At 43.5% G+C, this 14,093-nt stretch overlaps 1 protein-coding gene across 1 annotated transcript in view; it reads left to right on the forward strand.

Annotated features, from left to right (window-relative positions):
• The window catches only part of adamts17 (ADAM metallopeptidase with thrombospondin type 1 motif, 17), a 222,727-nt gene that overhangs the window by 11,915 nt on the left and 196,719 nt on the right, over window positions 1–14,093 (forward strand). The window contains exons 4-5 of the mRNA XM_078427059.1: window positions 4,734–4,894; window positions 13,473–13,556. Coding sequence (XP_078283185.1) covers window positions 4,734–4,894; window positions 13,473–13,556 — 245 coding nt within the window. The remainder of the gene's footprint in view (window positions 1–4,733; window positions 4,895–13,472; window positions 13,557–14,093) is intronic.

The raw sequence follows: 14,093 nt of genomic DNA on the forward strand, positions 1-14,093 counted from the left end.
CAAGTTGCCAACTGCTGGTCAGCATTTTGGACCATAAGGGTTCCCAGTACTTGTTGCCAGTCAGCAACACGTTGCTAACTGTTTTATTCTTAATTGTTTACTGTATGTCATGTTGTTACTCGCGAGCAAAGCACCAAGGCAAATTCCTTGAATGTACACAGACTTGGCTAATAAAATGTCTTCAATTCAAATTCAAATTCAATTCAATTCAATTCAAATTCAAATTCAAATTCAATTCAAATTCAATTCAAGCATGGCAGGGAAGCTTTATTTAGGTCACGTCCTCAAGTTGCAGTCAATAACTTTTGTTAAGAACCTTTTATTTGCTCTCCGATCCCTGGCTGACTTCTATTGCAGCATTTGGCCCATCTTGCTGGTACTAATTTAAAAAAAACTCCAACCTAATCACATAGCAGCACTGTGCATACTCTTCAAGGTCAGGGCCCTTCAAGTGCATATCCAAAATCTCTATAAATACAATAAAGACTTCTGTCTCCGCTGCTGTCTCTAATTATCTATGTATTTATGTACTTTGTCGTTCAATTCACCTTGGCCGGATGTTTGCAAATAGCATGTTTATAAATACTTCCTGTGTAAGTAAATTTGTTTGGTTTGGTTTACTTCAAAGATCATCTACCAAAACCAAAATGAAATCAAGCTGTATTATAGGAAAATGGATTAGACAACAACGATTAGCTAGTTTAACAAAATGTGTAAGAAGGAACTGCAGATGTTGGTTTAAACCGAAGGTAGACACAAAAAGCTGGAGTAACTCAATGGGACAGGCAGCATCTCTGGAGAGAAGGAATGGGTGACGTTTTGGGTCGAGACTCTGAAGAAGGGTCTTCACCCGAAATGTCACCCATTCCTTCTCTCCAGAGATGCTGCCTGTCCCGCTGAGTTGCAGTACTCCAGGTTTTTGTGTCTGTCTTAAGCTAGTTCACCAAGTTTATCCAGATTATATGTATTCCACATATAACTTTCTGTCTGATTTTTTAATTTTTTTTTGGATAAACTCTTCTAAATCTGCTTGTGCTTATATTAAAACACAAGATTATGGGAAAGATCTAATTAAAATTAAATGCCCAATAACATGGTTTGGTTCTGAAAGGTCATCAATCGTGGCAGTAGTTAAATGAAAAAGTTCATGGTGAGGGCAGTGAGTAGTTGTGTCATTAAAGGGCTTAACCAACTCTGCAGGATGAGCGTGGTCCCACCCTGCAGGCATTCTCACAGTTAGAAGGCCCTTGTGTAATAGTTTATTCTGCTGTTGATGATATCAGACGAGTTGGTTTCCTGAGTAGGGGAGATTAGGCTTGGGAGTGTAGTGGGAGCTGAGCTAAATGAATGGATCATAAGTTCACCCGTTATAGGAGTAGAATTAGGCCATCGGCCCATCAAGTCTACTCCGCCATTCAATCACGGCCGATCGCTGCCTCCTAATCTCATTTTCCTGCCTTCTCCCCATAACCCTTGACGCCAGTTCTAATCAAGAATTTGCCTATCTCTGCCTTAAAAATATTCACTGACTTGGCCTCCACAGCCCTCTGTGGCAATGAGTTCCACAGATTAACTACCCTCTGACTAAAGAAATTCCTCCTCTCCTCCTTTCTCAAAGAGCGCCCTTTAATTCTGAGGCTGTGACCTCTGGTCCTAGACTCTCCCATCAGGGAAACATCCTTTCCACATCCACTCTATCAATGCCTTTCATTATTCTGTAAGTTTCAATGAGGTCTCCATTGGTTCAGTGGTTGTTTATTGTCACGTATGCAATGCCCAGTGAAAATCTTCCACCTGTCACCTCCTAGACTGTGGAACAGCATCCCTCTCCCCATCAGAACTTCCCCCTCCATCGACTCCTTTAAGTCCAGGCTCAAAACCTATTTCTACTCCCTAGCGTTTGAGGCTCATTGAGGAGGCGCTGTGAACTGTTTGCGTGCTACTGTATGTTTCATTTTTTTTCCATTGGAACCTAATCAGATGTACAGCACTTTGGTCAACGTGTGTTGTTTTTAAATGTGCTATACAAATACAACTGACTTGACTTGACTTGACTTGACATTGTGGCACCATTTACAAAAGAAAAAGTCCAAAGTGAGTCTGAAAAATTACAATGAGTCTCGGGGCTTTCTCTCTTGGGTATTGTACCACTGAGGCACTGGTATTGTACGTGAGGGGTGAATACGGACACTCGCATAGGCATCGATTACAGTTGCTAGACTTGACCAAATCCTTCTCCTTTGTTAGTCACTAACCTAGTGAGTTTTGCCCTTCTAAAGTGTTTTTACCGATTGGCTACTCGAGTAATGAAAGATCTTAATATTTCATGAGACAAGTTCTGATATTTGTTCTTTATCAGGAGTTTTGGAGATTGTGAAGGTTTGAGACTAGCCCAGTAATCTATCAAAAGATTTTGTTTGTCATAGACTCAAGGAACTGCCGATGCTGGAATCTTAATCAAAACCACTGTGTTGGGTCAGGCAGCATCTCAGGAGATCATGAATAGGTGACATTTTTGGGTTGGGACCCTTCTTCAAACTGATTGTAGTAGGGGAGAGAATGGAGATTGTAGTAGGGGGGTGGAAGAGGGGTGAGGCAAGGTAACTGATGGGTGGAGACAGGTGAGGGGGGTGGGTTGGTAGATGGGTGGACAAAGGTCAGAGATGATCAGGAGACAAAAAGCTGTGCAGTAAAGGTTAGTTTTGTTGAACCTAGGATTTGCATTGTCCAATGGTCTCTCATCAGTAGTGATGCACTAGGGGAAAGGGAATGTTCCGTGTGTTTCCCTATTTGAGAGATGGAATATCAGTCGGAGTTGAATCCCACCCCAGTCATTGTTTGGGATATGCAAGGTTGCTGTGCAGCCCACGAGGAAGGGTGGGGTGTCTCTGTCAAGGGTGGTCTCTGGAATTTTGGATATGGATTGGACTCTTGTACACCATTTCAAAAACAGTAGGAACAGATGGACAGCCAGCTGTCTTGACTGAATGATCCAGGGAGTGCTTTGGTTGAAGCAACTCATCGCAATGAGCACTTTAGCTTTTGAAATTGATTGCCAGTGGCAGTGGAAAAATTGCATTAAATAATCTTTTTAATACTCTCACTGTAAAAAAAATATTAACCTGTTGCTTCCTTCACCCCCAACCTCAAACGCGATTGCAGAACTTGCTTTTCTGCAGTAGAGCAATGAATAATTGCCTGCGAGTGTCTCATTAAGAGGTGGACCGAACAGAGAGCTTTGGGCCGTCTCTTGTGTATTAAATTCTTTTCTTCTTGCTTGGTGGTGGACAAGGAACATTTATTTTAGAGGATTGTGCATTTACCCAATCTATATCTCTCGTGATCTTATACACCTCTGTAAGATCACGCCCTTATCCTCCTGTGCTCCAGGAATAGAGCCCTAGCCTGCTCAATTAATCCTTGCAGGTCAGGCCCTTGAGTCAATAGACAATAGGTGCAGGAGGAGGCCATTCGGCCCTTCGAGCCAACACTGCCATTCAATGTGATCATGGCTGATCATTCTCAATCAGTACCCCGTTCCTGCCTTCTCCCCATACCCCGTGACTCCACTATCCTTAAGAGCTCTATCTAGCTCTCTCTTGAATGCATTCAGAGAATTGGCCTCCACTGCCTTCTGAGGCAGAGAATTCCACAGATTCACAACTCTCTGACTGAAAAAGTTTTTCCTCATCTCAGTTCTAAATGGCCTACCCCTTATTCTTAAACTGTGGCCCCTTGTTTGGACTCCCCCAACATTGGGAACATGTTTCCTGCCTCTAACGTGTCCAATCCCTTAATAATCTTATACGTTTCGATAGGATCTCCTCTCATCCTTCTAAATTCCAGTGTATACAAGCCTAGTCGCTCCAGTCTTTCAACATATGACAGTCCTGGCAACATTCTCGTAAATTTTTTCTGCACCCTTTCCAGCTTGACATCTTTTCTATAACATGGTGCCCAGAACTGAACACAATACTCTAAATGCAGCCTCACCAACGTCTTATACAACTGCAACATGACATCACAAATTCTACACTCAATACTCTGACTGATGAAGGCCAATGTGCCAAAGACTTTTTGTCCACCATATACAATACAATACAATATATATCTTTATTGTCATTGTACAGGGGTACAACGAGATTTGGAATGCACCTTCCATACGATGCAATAAATTAATTAGCTGATCAGTATAAATTTAGACAACCCAGTGAAACAAAATTAGATACAGTTTTAAAACAGAATGAAGTTCAAGTAGGTCTGTGCCGGTTCGCTGTGCGATGTGACCATCATCTACCTGTGATGCCGTTTTCAACGAATTGTGTACCTGCATCCCTAGATCCCTCTGCTCTACAACGCTTCCAAGAGCCCGACCATTCACTTTGTAGCTCTTGACCCCCCCCTCCCTCATTCCCCACCAACCCAAGATTCTACCACTCGTCTTCACACTCAGGGCAAGTTACAGTGGCCAAGTAGCCTGCCAACCTGCATGGCTTTGGGGTGTGGGGAGCAACTGGAGCAGCCAGAAAAAATGCACCAGGTCGTGGGACAACGTGCAAAGTGTACACAGCTAGTGTCAGAGGTCAAGATCGAACTGGATCTCTGGAGTGTCGGGTACTGATGGGTTATGAAGCTGTATTGTTTGGTGGAGTAACTGCTGGGGTTGTCATGCTGTGTACAGTGGAATTCTGCATGTAGCTGAGTGCGTATAAAGGTGTCACTTCTCCTCCTAGGAAAACAGAAGCTGAAGAGAGCAACTGACCAACTCCGAAGAAATGCTATCCGCTTAACGAACGAATACACGGTGGAGACTTTGGTGGTGGCAGATTCGGACATGGTGGAGTATCATGGTGCAGAGGCAGCCCAGAGGTTCCTGCTCACTGTCATGAATATGGTACGTTGCCTTGTGTTGTCGCCAGTGTTTGTGAACGTAGGTGGCTTGTATCCAAGTTGGTGATTTCCTCACACTTTGTATTAGGCTGGTTAATCCCAGCAACTATCCAAATGCTCCCTTCTCCCCCCCCCCCCAACTTCATGTTCATAAGTGATAGGAGCAGAATTAGGCCAGTTGGCCCATCAAGTCTACTCTACCATTCAATCACGGCTGATCAATCTTTCCCTCTTAACCCCATTCTCCTGCATTCGCCCCTTAACCCATGACAACTGCACTAATCAACAATCTGTCTATCTCTACCTTAAAATTATCCATTGAATTTTGCCTCCACAGCCTTCTGTGGCAATGAATTCCACAGATTCACCACCCTCTGACTAAAGAAATTCCTCCTCATCTCCTTCCAAAAGGAATGTCCTTTAATTCTGAGGCTCTGAACACTGGCTATGACCACCTGGGCTAAATTGAGGGGGAAAAAATATTTCCGCAGTTGGAATGCAAGTTAACATCCTGCATTTTTGTAGCACCTTACAAAGTGCTCACTGAGCAAGGCACTGCCTCTATAAATGGAGAAATCTGGTAACCAATTTCCATACAAGTCCCACAAACAGCAGAAAAATGCACAAACAAACAAACAGCCTTGATGGTGGAAATCTCAAAGTCGGTAAACTCTGGTAGTACTATGCAGGTTTTGCATTAATGAATTGGATGCAGGGAAAAAATGAGAATGGTTGGAATGTGGAACGCAGGAGAGAGTGCAGAGTGATATAATCTAGGCAGAGCTATGAATATAGACCAGTTTTCTGAAGTTCCCCAAATTAACACCAGTCGTGCTCCTTGGCAGGAAGATGAGATGTTGCTGCTGTGCTTTAGGATATCGAGCAACACAGGTAGTAGGGCAGGGGTTGCATCCTCTACAGTTTTATCCTCTACTGTTCCAGAACCAGGGGCCACAGTTTAAGAATAAGGGGCAGGCCATTTAGAACGGAGATGAGGATAAACTTTTTCAGTCAGAGTTGTAAATCTGTGGAATTCTCTGCTTCAGAAGGCGGTGGAGGCCAATTCTCTGGATGCTTTCAAGAGAGAGCTAGATAGTGCTCTTAAAGATAGCTGAGTCAGGGGGTATGGGGAGAAGGCAGGAACGGGGTAATGATTAAGAATGATCAGCCATGATCAAATTGAATGGTGGTGCTGGCTCGAAGGGCTGAATGGCCTACTCCTGCACCTATTCTCTATTGTCTAATGCATGGAGTTGCAACAGTGGAGCAGAGTATCCTTGAAGAGATGTGTAGAAAAAAACTGCAGATGCCGGTTTAAATTGAAGGTAGACACAAAATGCTGGAGTAACTCAGCGGGTCAGGCAGCATCTCAGGAGAGAAGGAATGGGTGACGTTTCGGGTCGAGACTTCCTTCCTTCTCTCCCGAGATGCTGCCTGACCCGCTGAGTTACTCCAGCATTTTGTATCCTTGAAAAGATGGTCCTTTCGGAATGATGAAAGAGGAGCTGAGAGAAAGATGTGATGAAGTTATGTTCCAATTATTGAATTGAATTGAATACATTTTATTAGCCAAGTTTGTAAACATACAAGGAATTTGCCTTGGTGCTTTGCTTGCAAGTAACAACACTGTATACAGTAAACAATTAAAAATAAAACATTATAACTTAAACATTATTCGTTATTAGGAGAGCTCCTGCTACATCCTAGATTTTACCCGCCCCCAGCCCTGACATCAGTCTGAAGAAGGGTCTCGACCCGAAACGTCACCCATTCCTTCTCTCCCGAGATGCTGCTTGACCCGCTGAGTTACTCCAGCATTTTGTGTCTTCCTTTAGTAATATACTTTATATCAAGTCCTGGGTTTGGAGAGATCTCTGATCCACATCTAATTTGGAGTGACCCACCAAGCCTGCACAAATCATCAGGCATATACTTACACTGATCCTTCTTTATTCTCCTCCCATTCTCATCGACTTGCCCACACTCTCCTGCCGATGCACAAAGTGCATCTGCGATGGTTATTAACCTACTAATCTGCACCTCACAGGGGGAAACCCACATAAGGTCACATGGAGAACATGTAAACTCCACGCAGGCTGCTCTGGAGGTCAGGATTGCATCCAAATCACCAGATTAGTGAGGCCATAGCTTTACCAGCTATGCCGTACCCGATCTAGATTCACGCTGTGCCTGTGTCAAAGTTGTGAACGGCTAGCTGAGAGCTCGGTACTTGCCAAATGCCACTTGAGGCAGATGGCACTTAAGTTTATGTTCATAGAATCACATTTAGCTCATCGGTCAGCTTTGAGTCTTTGAATAACAATATATTTATTTCTTGCTCTTTGTCCTGGACTTGTCCAACTTCCTTTTTGAAGGTCACCATTACAACAGTCCCCATCACCTTCAGCAGTACATGCATAATCCAAACTACTCAGTGAGTAAACTAGCCTCCAGCTTGTCTCACCTCCTGGTTTGTTCATCAATTACTTTATAAAGTGCTCTTTGTTTCAGGGGCTTTTTTTCTTAAATAGAAATAAACAAATATCTTCACTATATTAAATAGGTCTTTTAGCTTTGAGTCTCAATTGCATTCTTAGACGTGAATGGGATTTGAATCCATGACCTTGTAACACAAGGAAATTCCATCAGCCAATTCATTTTGTTGTGAATACTGTTGGCAAATGTGTTTGGGGAGCTGTTTACTGTTCTGATTGTGGATCACTATTCCCATCGGTGCTTCCGTTTGGAAGCTTGCCTTGCTGAAGTACATGAGCTAACTTTGGTACTAGGTTTGGTGTTTTATCATTTCCGAGGCGGTGAAGCTTGTGTTGTCATCGTGCTGTTTAAAACCAATTTCTCCTCGGTGTTGATGAAATTTGTCCTTCACTCCGTTCCTTAATCAAGGACGATGATTAATCAATCACCTCTCCCATCAGGCAAAAGGTATAGAAGTGTGAAAAGGCACACCTCCAGATTCAGGGACAGTTTCCTTCCAGTTATCAGGCAACTGAACCATCTTGCCAACAACTAGAGAGCAATCCTGAGCTGCTATCTACCTCATTAGAGACCTTCGGACTATTGTCCATGGTCTTTACTGGAGTTTATCTTGCATTGAACGTTATTGTGTGACAACACAAGTTTCATTGCCTCAGAAATGATATAACACCAAACGTAGTATTCCCTTTGTCATGTATCTGCAAACTGTGGATGGCTTGATTGTAATCATGTATTGTTTTCCCACTGAATAGTTAGCGGGCAACAAAAGCATTTCACTGTACCTCGGTACACGTGACAATAAACAGAACTCAACTCAAGTCTTCTATTGCTAGAAGAACCCTTTTTTTGACAAACCTCAAGTACTTGATCACCAAGGGGCCAAGACACTTTCCCGAACGGAACCCTTCTGCATTGACCTTCTAGGGACCCTGTGCTGAACAGAAACTATGTGGGTGTGTACGCAAAGGCTTCCAATTGCTTTCCTGGAATATCTTGTAAATAATCCGGGTAATTTGTATGACAGGCAGCTAGAAAGATAGTTGATACTAAACCTCCCTGTAAGGAAGTTGCTTGTTGTCTTTAGAGTCAGTCATACAGCGTGGAAACAGGCCCATCAGCCCAACTTTCCCACGCCAACCAACCTAGCCCATCTATATTAGTCCCACCTAACTGCTTTTGGCCCATATCATTCTAAACCTAGTGTGTAGGAAAGAACTGCAGATGCTGGTTTAAATCAAAGGTAGACACAAAATGCTGGAGTAACTCAGCGGGTCAGGCATCATCTCTGGAGAGAAGGAATGGGTGATGTTTCGAGTCGAGACCCTTTGTCAGACTGATGTCAGGCGAGTGGGTGGGACAAAGATAGAACGTAGTTGGAGACTAAGACTAGTGGGAGAACTGGGAAAGGGGAGGGGATGGAGAGAGAAAGCAAGGGCTATCTGAAGTTAGAGTAGTCAATGTTCATACCGCTGGGGTGTAAACTAACCAAGCGAAATATGAGGTGCTGTTCCTCCAATTTGCGCTGGGCCTCACTCTGACAATGGAGGAGGCCCAGTACAGAAAGGTCAGATTGGGAATGGGAGGGGGAGTTGAAGTGCTGAGCCACGGGGAGATCAGGTAGGTTAAGATGGACTGAGCGGAGGTGTTGAGCGAAACGATCGCAGAGCCTGCGCTTGGACTCGCCGATGTAGAGAAGTTGACACCTGGAACAGTGGATACAGTAGATGAGGCTGGAGGAGGTGCAAGTGAACCTCTGCCTTACCTGGAAAGACTATTTGGGTCCTTGGATGGAGTCGAGGGGGCAGGTAAAGGGACAGGTGTTGCATCTCCTGCGGTTGCAGGAGAAGGTACCTGGGGAGGGGATGGTTTAGGTGGGAAGGAACGAGTTGACCAGGGAGTTTCGGAAGGAACAGTCTCTGCGGAAAGCAGAAAGGGGTGGAGGTGGGAAGATGTGGCCAGTAGTAGATCCATGTACTGGTCTCAGTGTTTCTTAAATGTCTTTAGTAGGAAAGGCTTTGGTAGGAAAGTTAACTTTAATAGGGCATGAATAAAATATTTTAGACAACAGGAAAATTTGTTGGGTCTATTTATCATAATAAAATGTGTTTTTGCAGAAAACATAGAAAGTGACTAGGACTGGTGTTTAATCCATTGGGTAAATTGCGTGGGATTAAGCATGCAAATAGTTTTTTATAAATTGGAAACAAAATGGCTTTAAAACTGTAGGTTTTAATCTTCACCCACGCTAGTGCCCCCGGGCAAGGTTAGCTGAGATTGCTTCGGCTGGTAGTACCTGGCACTGCCTCCAGAGGGTGCACTGGTCTGAAGAAGGGTCTCCACTCGAAACGTCACCCATTCCTTCTCTCCAGAGATACTTCCTTTCCCGTTGAGTTACTCCAGCATCTCGTGTCTATCTTTGGGTGGAGTTATGCTGTTGCTTAAACCATTCTCCTTGTCGACACGCGACTGCAGTGGCTGGAATCTTGAGCAAAACACAAAATTGCTCGAGGATCTCTGTGGGTCAGGTTGAGTAACCTGTGAGTCAGGTTGATTTACTCTGTTGAGTAAATGATAGACGATGTTTTTAGATAACCCTTCTTCAGTCTGTCCATTCCCTCCACAGATACTGCTTGACACGTTGAGTTCCTCCAGAATTGTTTCTCATTCATTATCCATGTCCTTGTTTCCACCAATCTTGAGATTCTAATCTCCCGATTTAAAATTCTCATTGTTTTCAAATCCCTCCTGCCTCTAATCTCCTCACCACTTCTGAACCTGAACATTTGTCTTTCTATAGATCTGATCTCTTGAGGACTTCCACACGTCAGCCCATTGACGTCAGGCTTCCTAAGCACTTGCATTCGTTCTCTAACCCTCAGCACCTCTCTCTTTTGTTCTTTTATGAAACTTATTTTAAGAAAAAAAAAACCTTCCATCTGTTGTACACATTTGTGGCCCAGTATCGGTTTCAGGATTAACACTGGTGAAGAAAATTCATTTGAAGAGGTTCTCTATAACAGCTTTGAACCTGAGTGTGCAAAATGACAATGGCAGCAGCCGGCTGCATCTATCACGTACTTGTCTCCTGTCTGCGGGGCTTTATTCTTGAAGTTCTTTTTTTTGAGAATTGTACAGGATTGCTTCTATGTCTGAATTTGTTCTTTTGAGCTGATTGCCCTTAGTGGTACAGCAGACAGATTTAGAAGGGTTACATAAAAAGGCACAATGCTGGAGTAACTCAACAGTGAAGTGTAAACCCAAGGAACTGCAGATGCTCGTTTACAAAAAATAAGACTTTGTTCTTTTACTGACAAAAGAGTTAAGGAACTGGATGCAAAGAAAATCTGTAAATATCGGCAGCTCCTTCGAATCTTGGAATGCAAATTACTACTCGCTAGTAACTTTGAATTAAATACTTGGTCTTTTAGAAGTTGGTCCTCAAATTAACAGGGTTTAAGTGTTTGACTGGGAATATCAACCATTGCTAATGAGTAGTTGGAGAAAGCCTTTGGTACGCGATGCATCCTAGAAACTTGTTGGGTGACAACTATCGCTGCGTTATCATGCCGCCGTGCTGGTTGTGTGGATCCATAGCAAGAGCTAACCTGAATTTGGTACTAACTTGGCAATGTCACTAAGTTTTCTTTGGTTACATTTTACGATTCCTCTTTGATAATTAATTAATCAATCAAAAAAGCCAGAGTATAGTCAAGTCAAGTTTATTTGTCACATGCACATACACGATGTGCAGTGAAATGAAAGTGGCAATGCCTGCGGATTGTGCACAAAAATAAATGCCGTATATATTAGACGTTAGCAGTGAAATGTGGAAAGAGTAGAAGCCTCACTGGCTCTCTGACTGCAAGTACACTGATCATGGGGGTGTGGTATTGGCCCACACCATATCACTCGTGTCGATTTGGCTCTGCTGTGCTCCTTCCAACTACTCCCACAACTAGTGCTGTAATTGCATAATCAGATGTCCAAACATCAAATAAATAAAAATTATATCGAGCTCTTTATTGATTCAATGAACTGACCCATAAGTTCAGTTATGTATTAAGTACATTTTTATTAATCCCTGTCAATCCATGGACCTTTGTAGTTTTGGCAGAGAGTCAGCAATAGGAAGATTAATGAGTGTAATCGTTTTTTTTCTTTTAATGCCGCATACCTCGAAAAAAATCATTAGGCAAGGAAGGGTTGTATCACAAGTTGGCTGCAGCAGAATCCGATTTGCATCAGTTTATGGAGTGTGAAACTGTTATTGCAAATGTAATCGTTAAAGTTGGAACGAACCAATAACGTAAATGGGCAGAGTTTATTCTTGATCCACTGACTCTACATAGTTACTGGTCCGGATAATCACTTCATCGACTTGAGTTTGCCACTTTAGTTTTGGGAGCCTTTGGTTTTTATACTTGGTTTCTTGATGCACCCATTTCTTGGGTCAGTAGCTCTGACCACTGCTGTTGGCTGTATCTGCTGCAATCCTGGGCTCTTCCCTGCATGCCCAGTGCCTTAGACCATGAGCAAGGCTTCCAACAAAAAACACCCTCATTTGATTTACTCTTCTGTGCACACCCACTGGACTGTAAATTGCGGAAAATAACTTTGAATGGGAAGGGAATCAAAATAACCGATGGGACTCCAGGTTCTCAAAGTCATGTCGCAGACATAAAACATGAAGTGTTTTTGTGTTGGTCTGGCAGTAACTTACAGTAACTCAACAGATGGGTCTTTCCCATTTAAATACCAACCTTAGTCCACTTTTGTTTCACTTCTCCATTCTTCTTGCACTGTAACTCTTGATTTTTATTTTACTACTTGCGTCAATGGCTCATTGTTTTCAAAGTCTATGATTTGTTGCTTGGCTCTCGAGATGTGTTTCTTCCACCTCTGTTTCCTGAATTGTTTAGTGTAGCTTATTGTCACGTGTACTGAGGTACAGTGAAAAGCTTGTAGTTTAGTTTAGAGATACTGCATGGAAACAGGCCCTTCGGCCCACTGCGCCGACCAGCGATCCCCGCATATTAACACTATCCTAAACCCACTAGGGGTAATTTTTACATGTGCCAAGCCAATTAACTTGCAAACCTGTACATCTTTGGAGTGTGGGAGGAAACCAAAGATCTCAGAGAAAACGCACGCAGGTCATGGGGAGAACGTACAAACTGTACAGACAGCACCCATAGTCGGGATGGAACCCGGGTCTCCGGTGCTGCATTTGCTGTAAGGCAGCAGCTCTACCGCTGCGCCACAATACCACCCAGTCAGTGGAAAGATAATACATGATTACAATCAAGGAAAGTGGAAAGAGTTGAAGCTTCCTGGGCACTCTTGAGCCATCCTCAGTGTACAGATACATGATAAAGGCAATACCATGAATAATGTTTCATGCAAGGCAGAGTCTGATCGGAGTTAGTCCAAGCGTCTCCAATGAGGTAGATCGTAGCTTTGAACTGCTCTCCAGTATTGTGTCTCTCTCATATCTCCCTCCCTCCCTCTAGATTTTATGAATACAGTGTCCCTCAGTCTTCCCAATTTTGCAATCTTACTTCTTGGTCTGAAATGTGTAGGAAGGAGTCTGAAATCTTGTCAGTCAACTTGCAGTCTTTGACCTGTGGCTGTGATAAAAATGGCTTTGGACACTTCTGTTAAAATGTGTTATCAGCCAGGCAGGTTACCCACCCCATCTTAGCACCACAAATCCAGTCAGGAATATTTCAACCAAAGACAAATGATCGGACCCGAGTAACATTGATGCACATACTGTGGTGCGTATCCCAAAGAGAGGAAGGACTTGCATGCACCCATGGTCTCCATAGTGGATTGGGAGACTGAGTGGGTTTAAGAGTTGTTCAAATTGAGAATGAATACTGGCAGGTGAAGGAAGGAAGGTAGGGGTGGGGAAATGTTAGTCGGCCTCCTTCCCTCTCCGCTCCACCCACCTTTTCAACACATGAAAATAAGAAGTGAGCCCATTGTAAAACATGTGCAGGGTTTGATTTTAATAGCCAACTTTTGACAGTATGCAGCTTAAGTCATTTCAACAGCTAAAAAGTTTATTTTTTATTTTTTGGCAGGTATACAACATGTTTCGGCACCACAGTCTGGGAATTAAGATCAATATTCGAGTCACGAAACTGGTTCTGCTTCACAACCGTCCGGTAAGTGCAATAGGAGCAGGAGGCCATTCAGCCCTTCGGTCCTGTTCTCGTGGTCTGTGCGCTCTGGGGAGCTCCGCATCTAAACTCCAGCCACCCTCCCAGCAGCGAGCTGGATGCTGCCTTGGACATCGCCCAGTGCAACATCTGTCATTGATCACAGCAGCAAGCCAGTCTTGTGTCCAACCTACAGAGGGCTTGCTGAATGATCGCTTAGGGTGTATTTTGTTAAACGTCTGAGCAAATGAGAATATTAAATCAGTTTAAGTAGCATGAATGTTTTCATATCGCAGCCGTCCACATCTTAACCACCCTGCATTAAACTACAGCACTGGGCGAATCTCAACACACTTCTGTTTAGGAACCCCAAGGTGGCTTGTAGAGTGGTTGGTGCAAGAATCACACAGATCCATAGACCTCCACGTGAAGGAAGGAACTGCAGGTGCTGGTTTAAACTGAAGATAGACGTAAAATGCTGGAGTAAATCAGCAGGACAAGCAGCATCTCTGCAGAGAAGGAATGGGTGGCATTTCGGGTTGA

Source organism: Rhinoraja longicauda, chromosome 33 (genome assembly GCF_053455715.1).
Source record: "Rhinoraja longicauda isolate Sanriku21f chromosome 33, sRhiLon1.1, whole genome shotgun sequence".
In the NCBI taxonomy this organism is placed as follows: domain Eukaryota; kingdom Metazoa; phylum Chordata; class Chondrichthyes; order Rajiformes; family Arhynchobatidae; genus Rhinoraja; species Rhinoraja longicauda.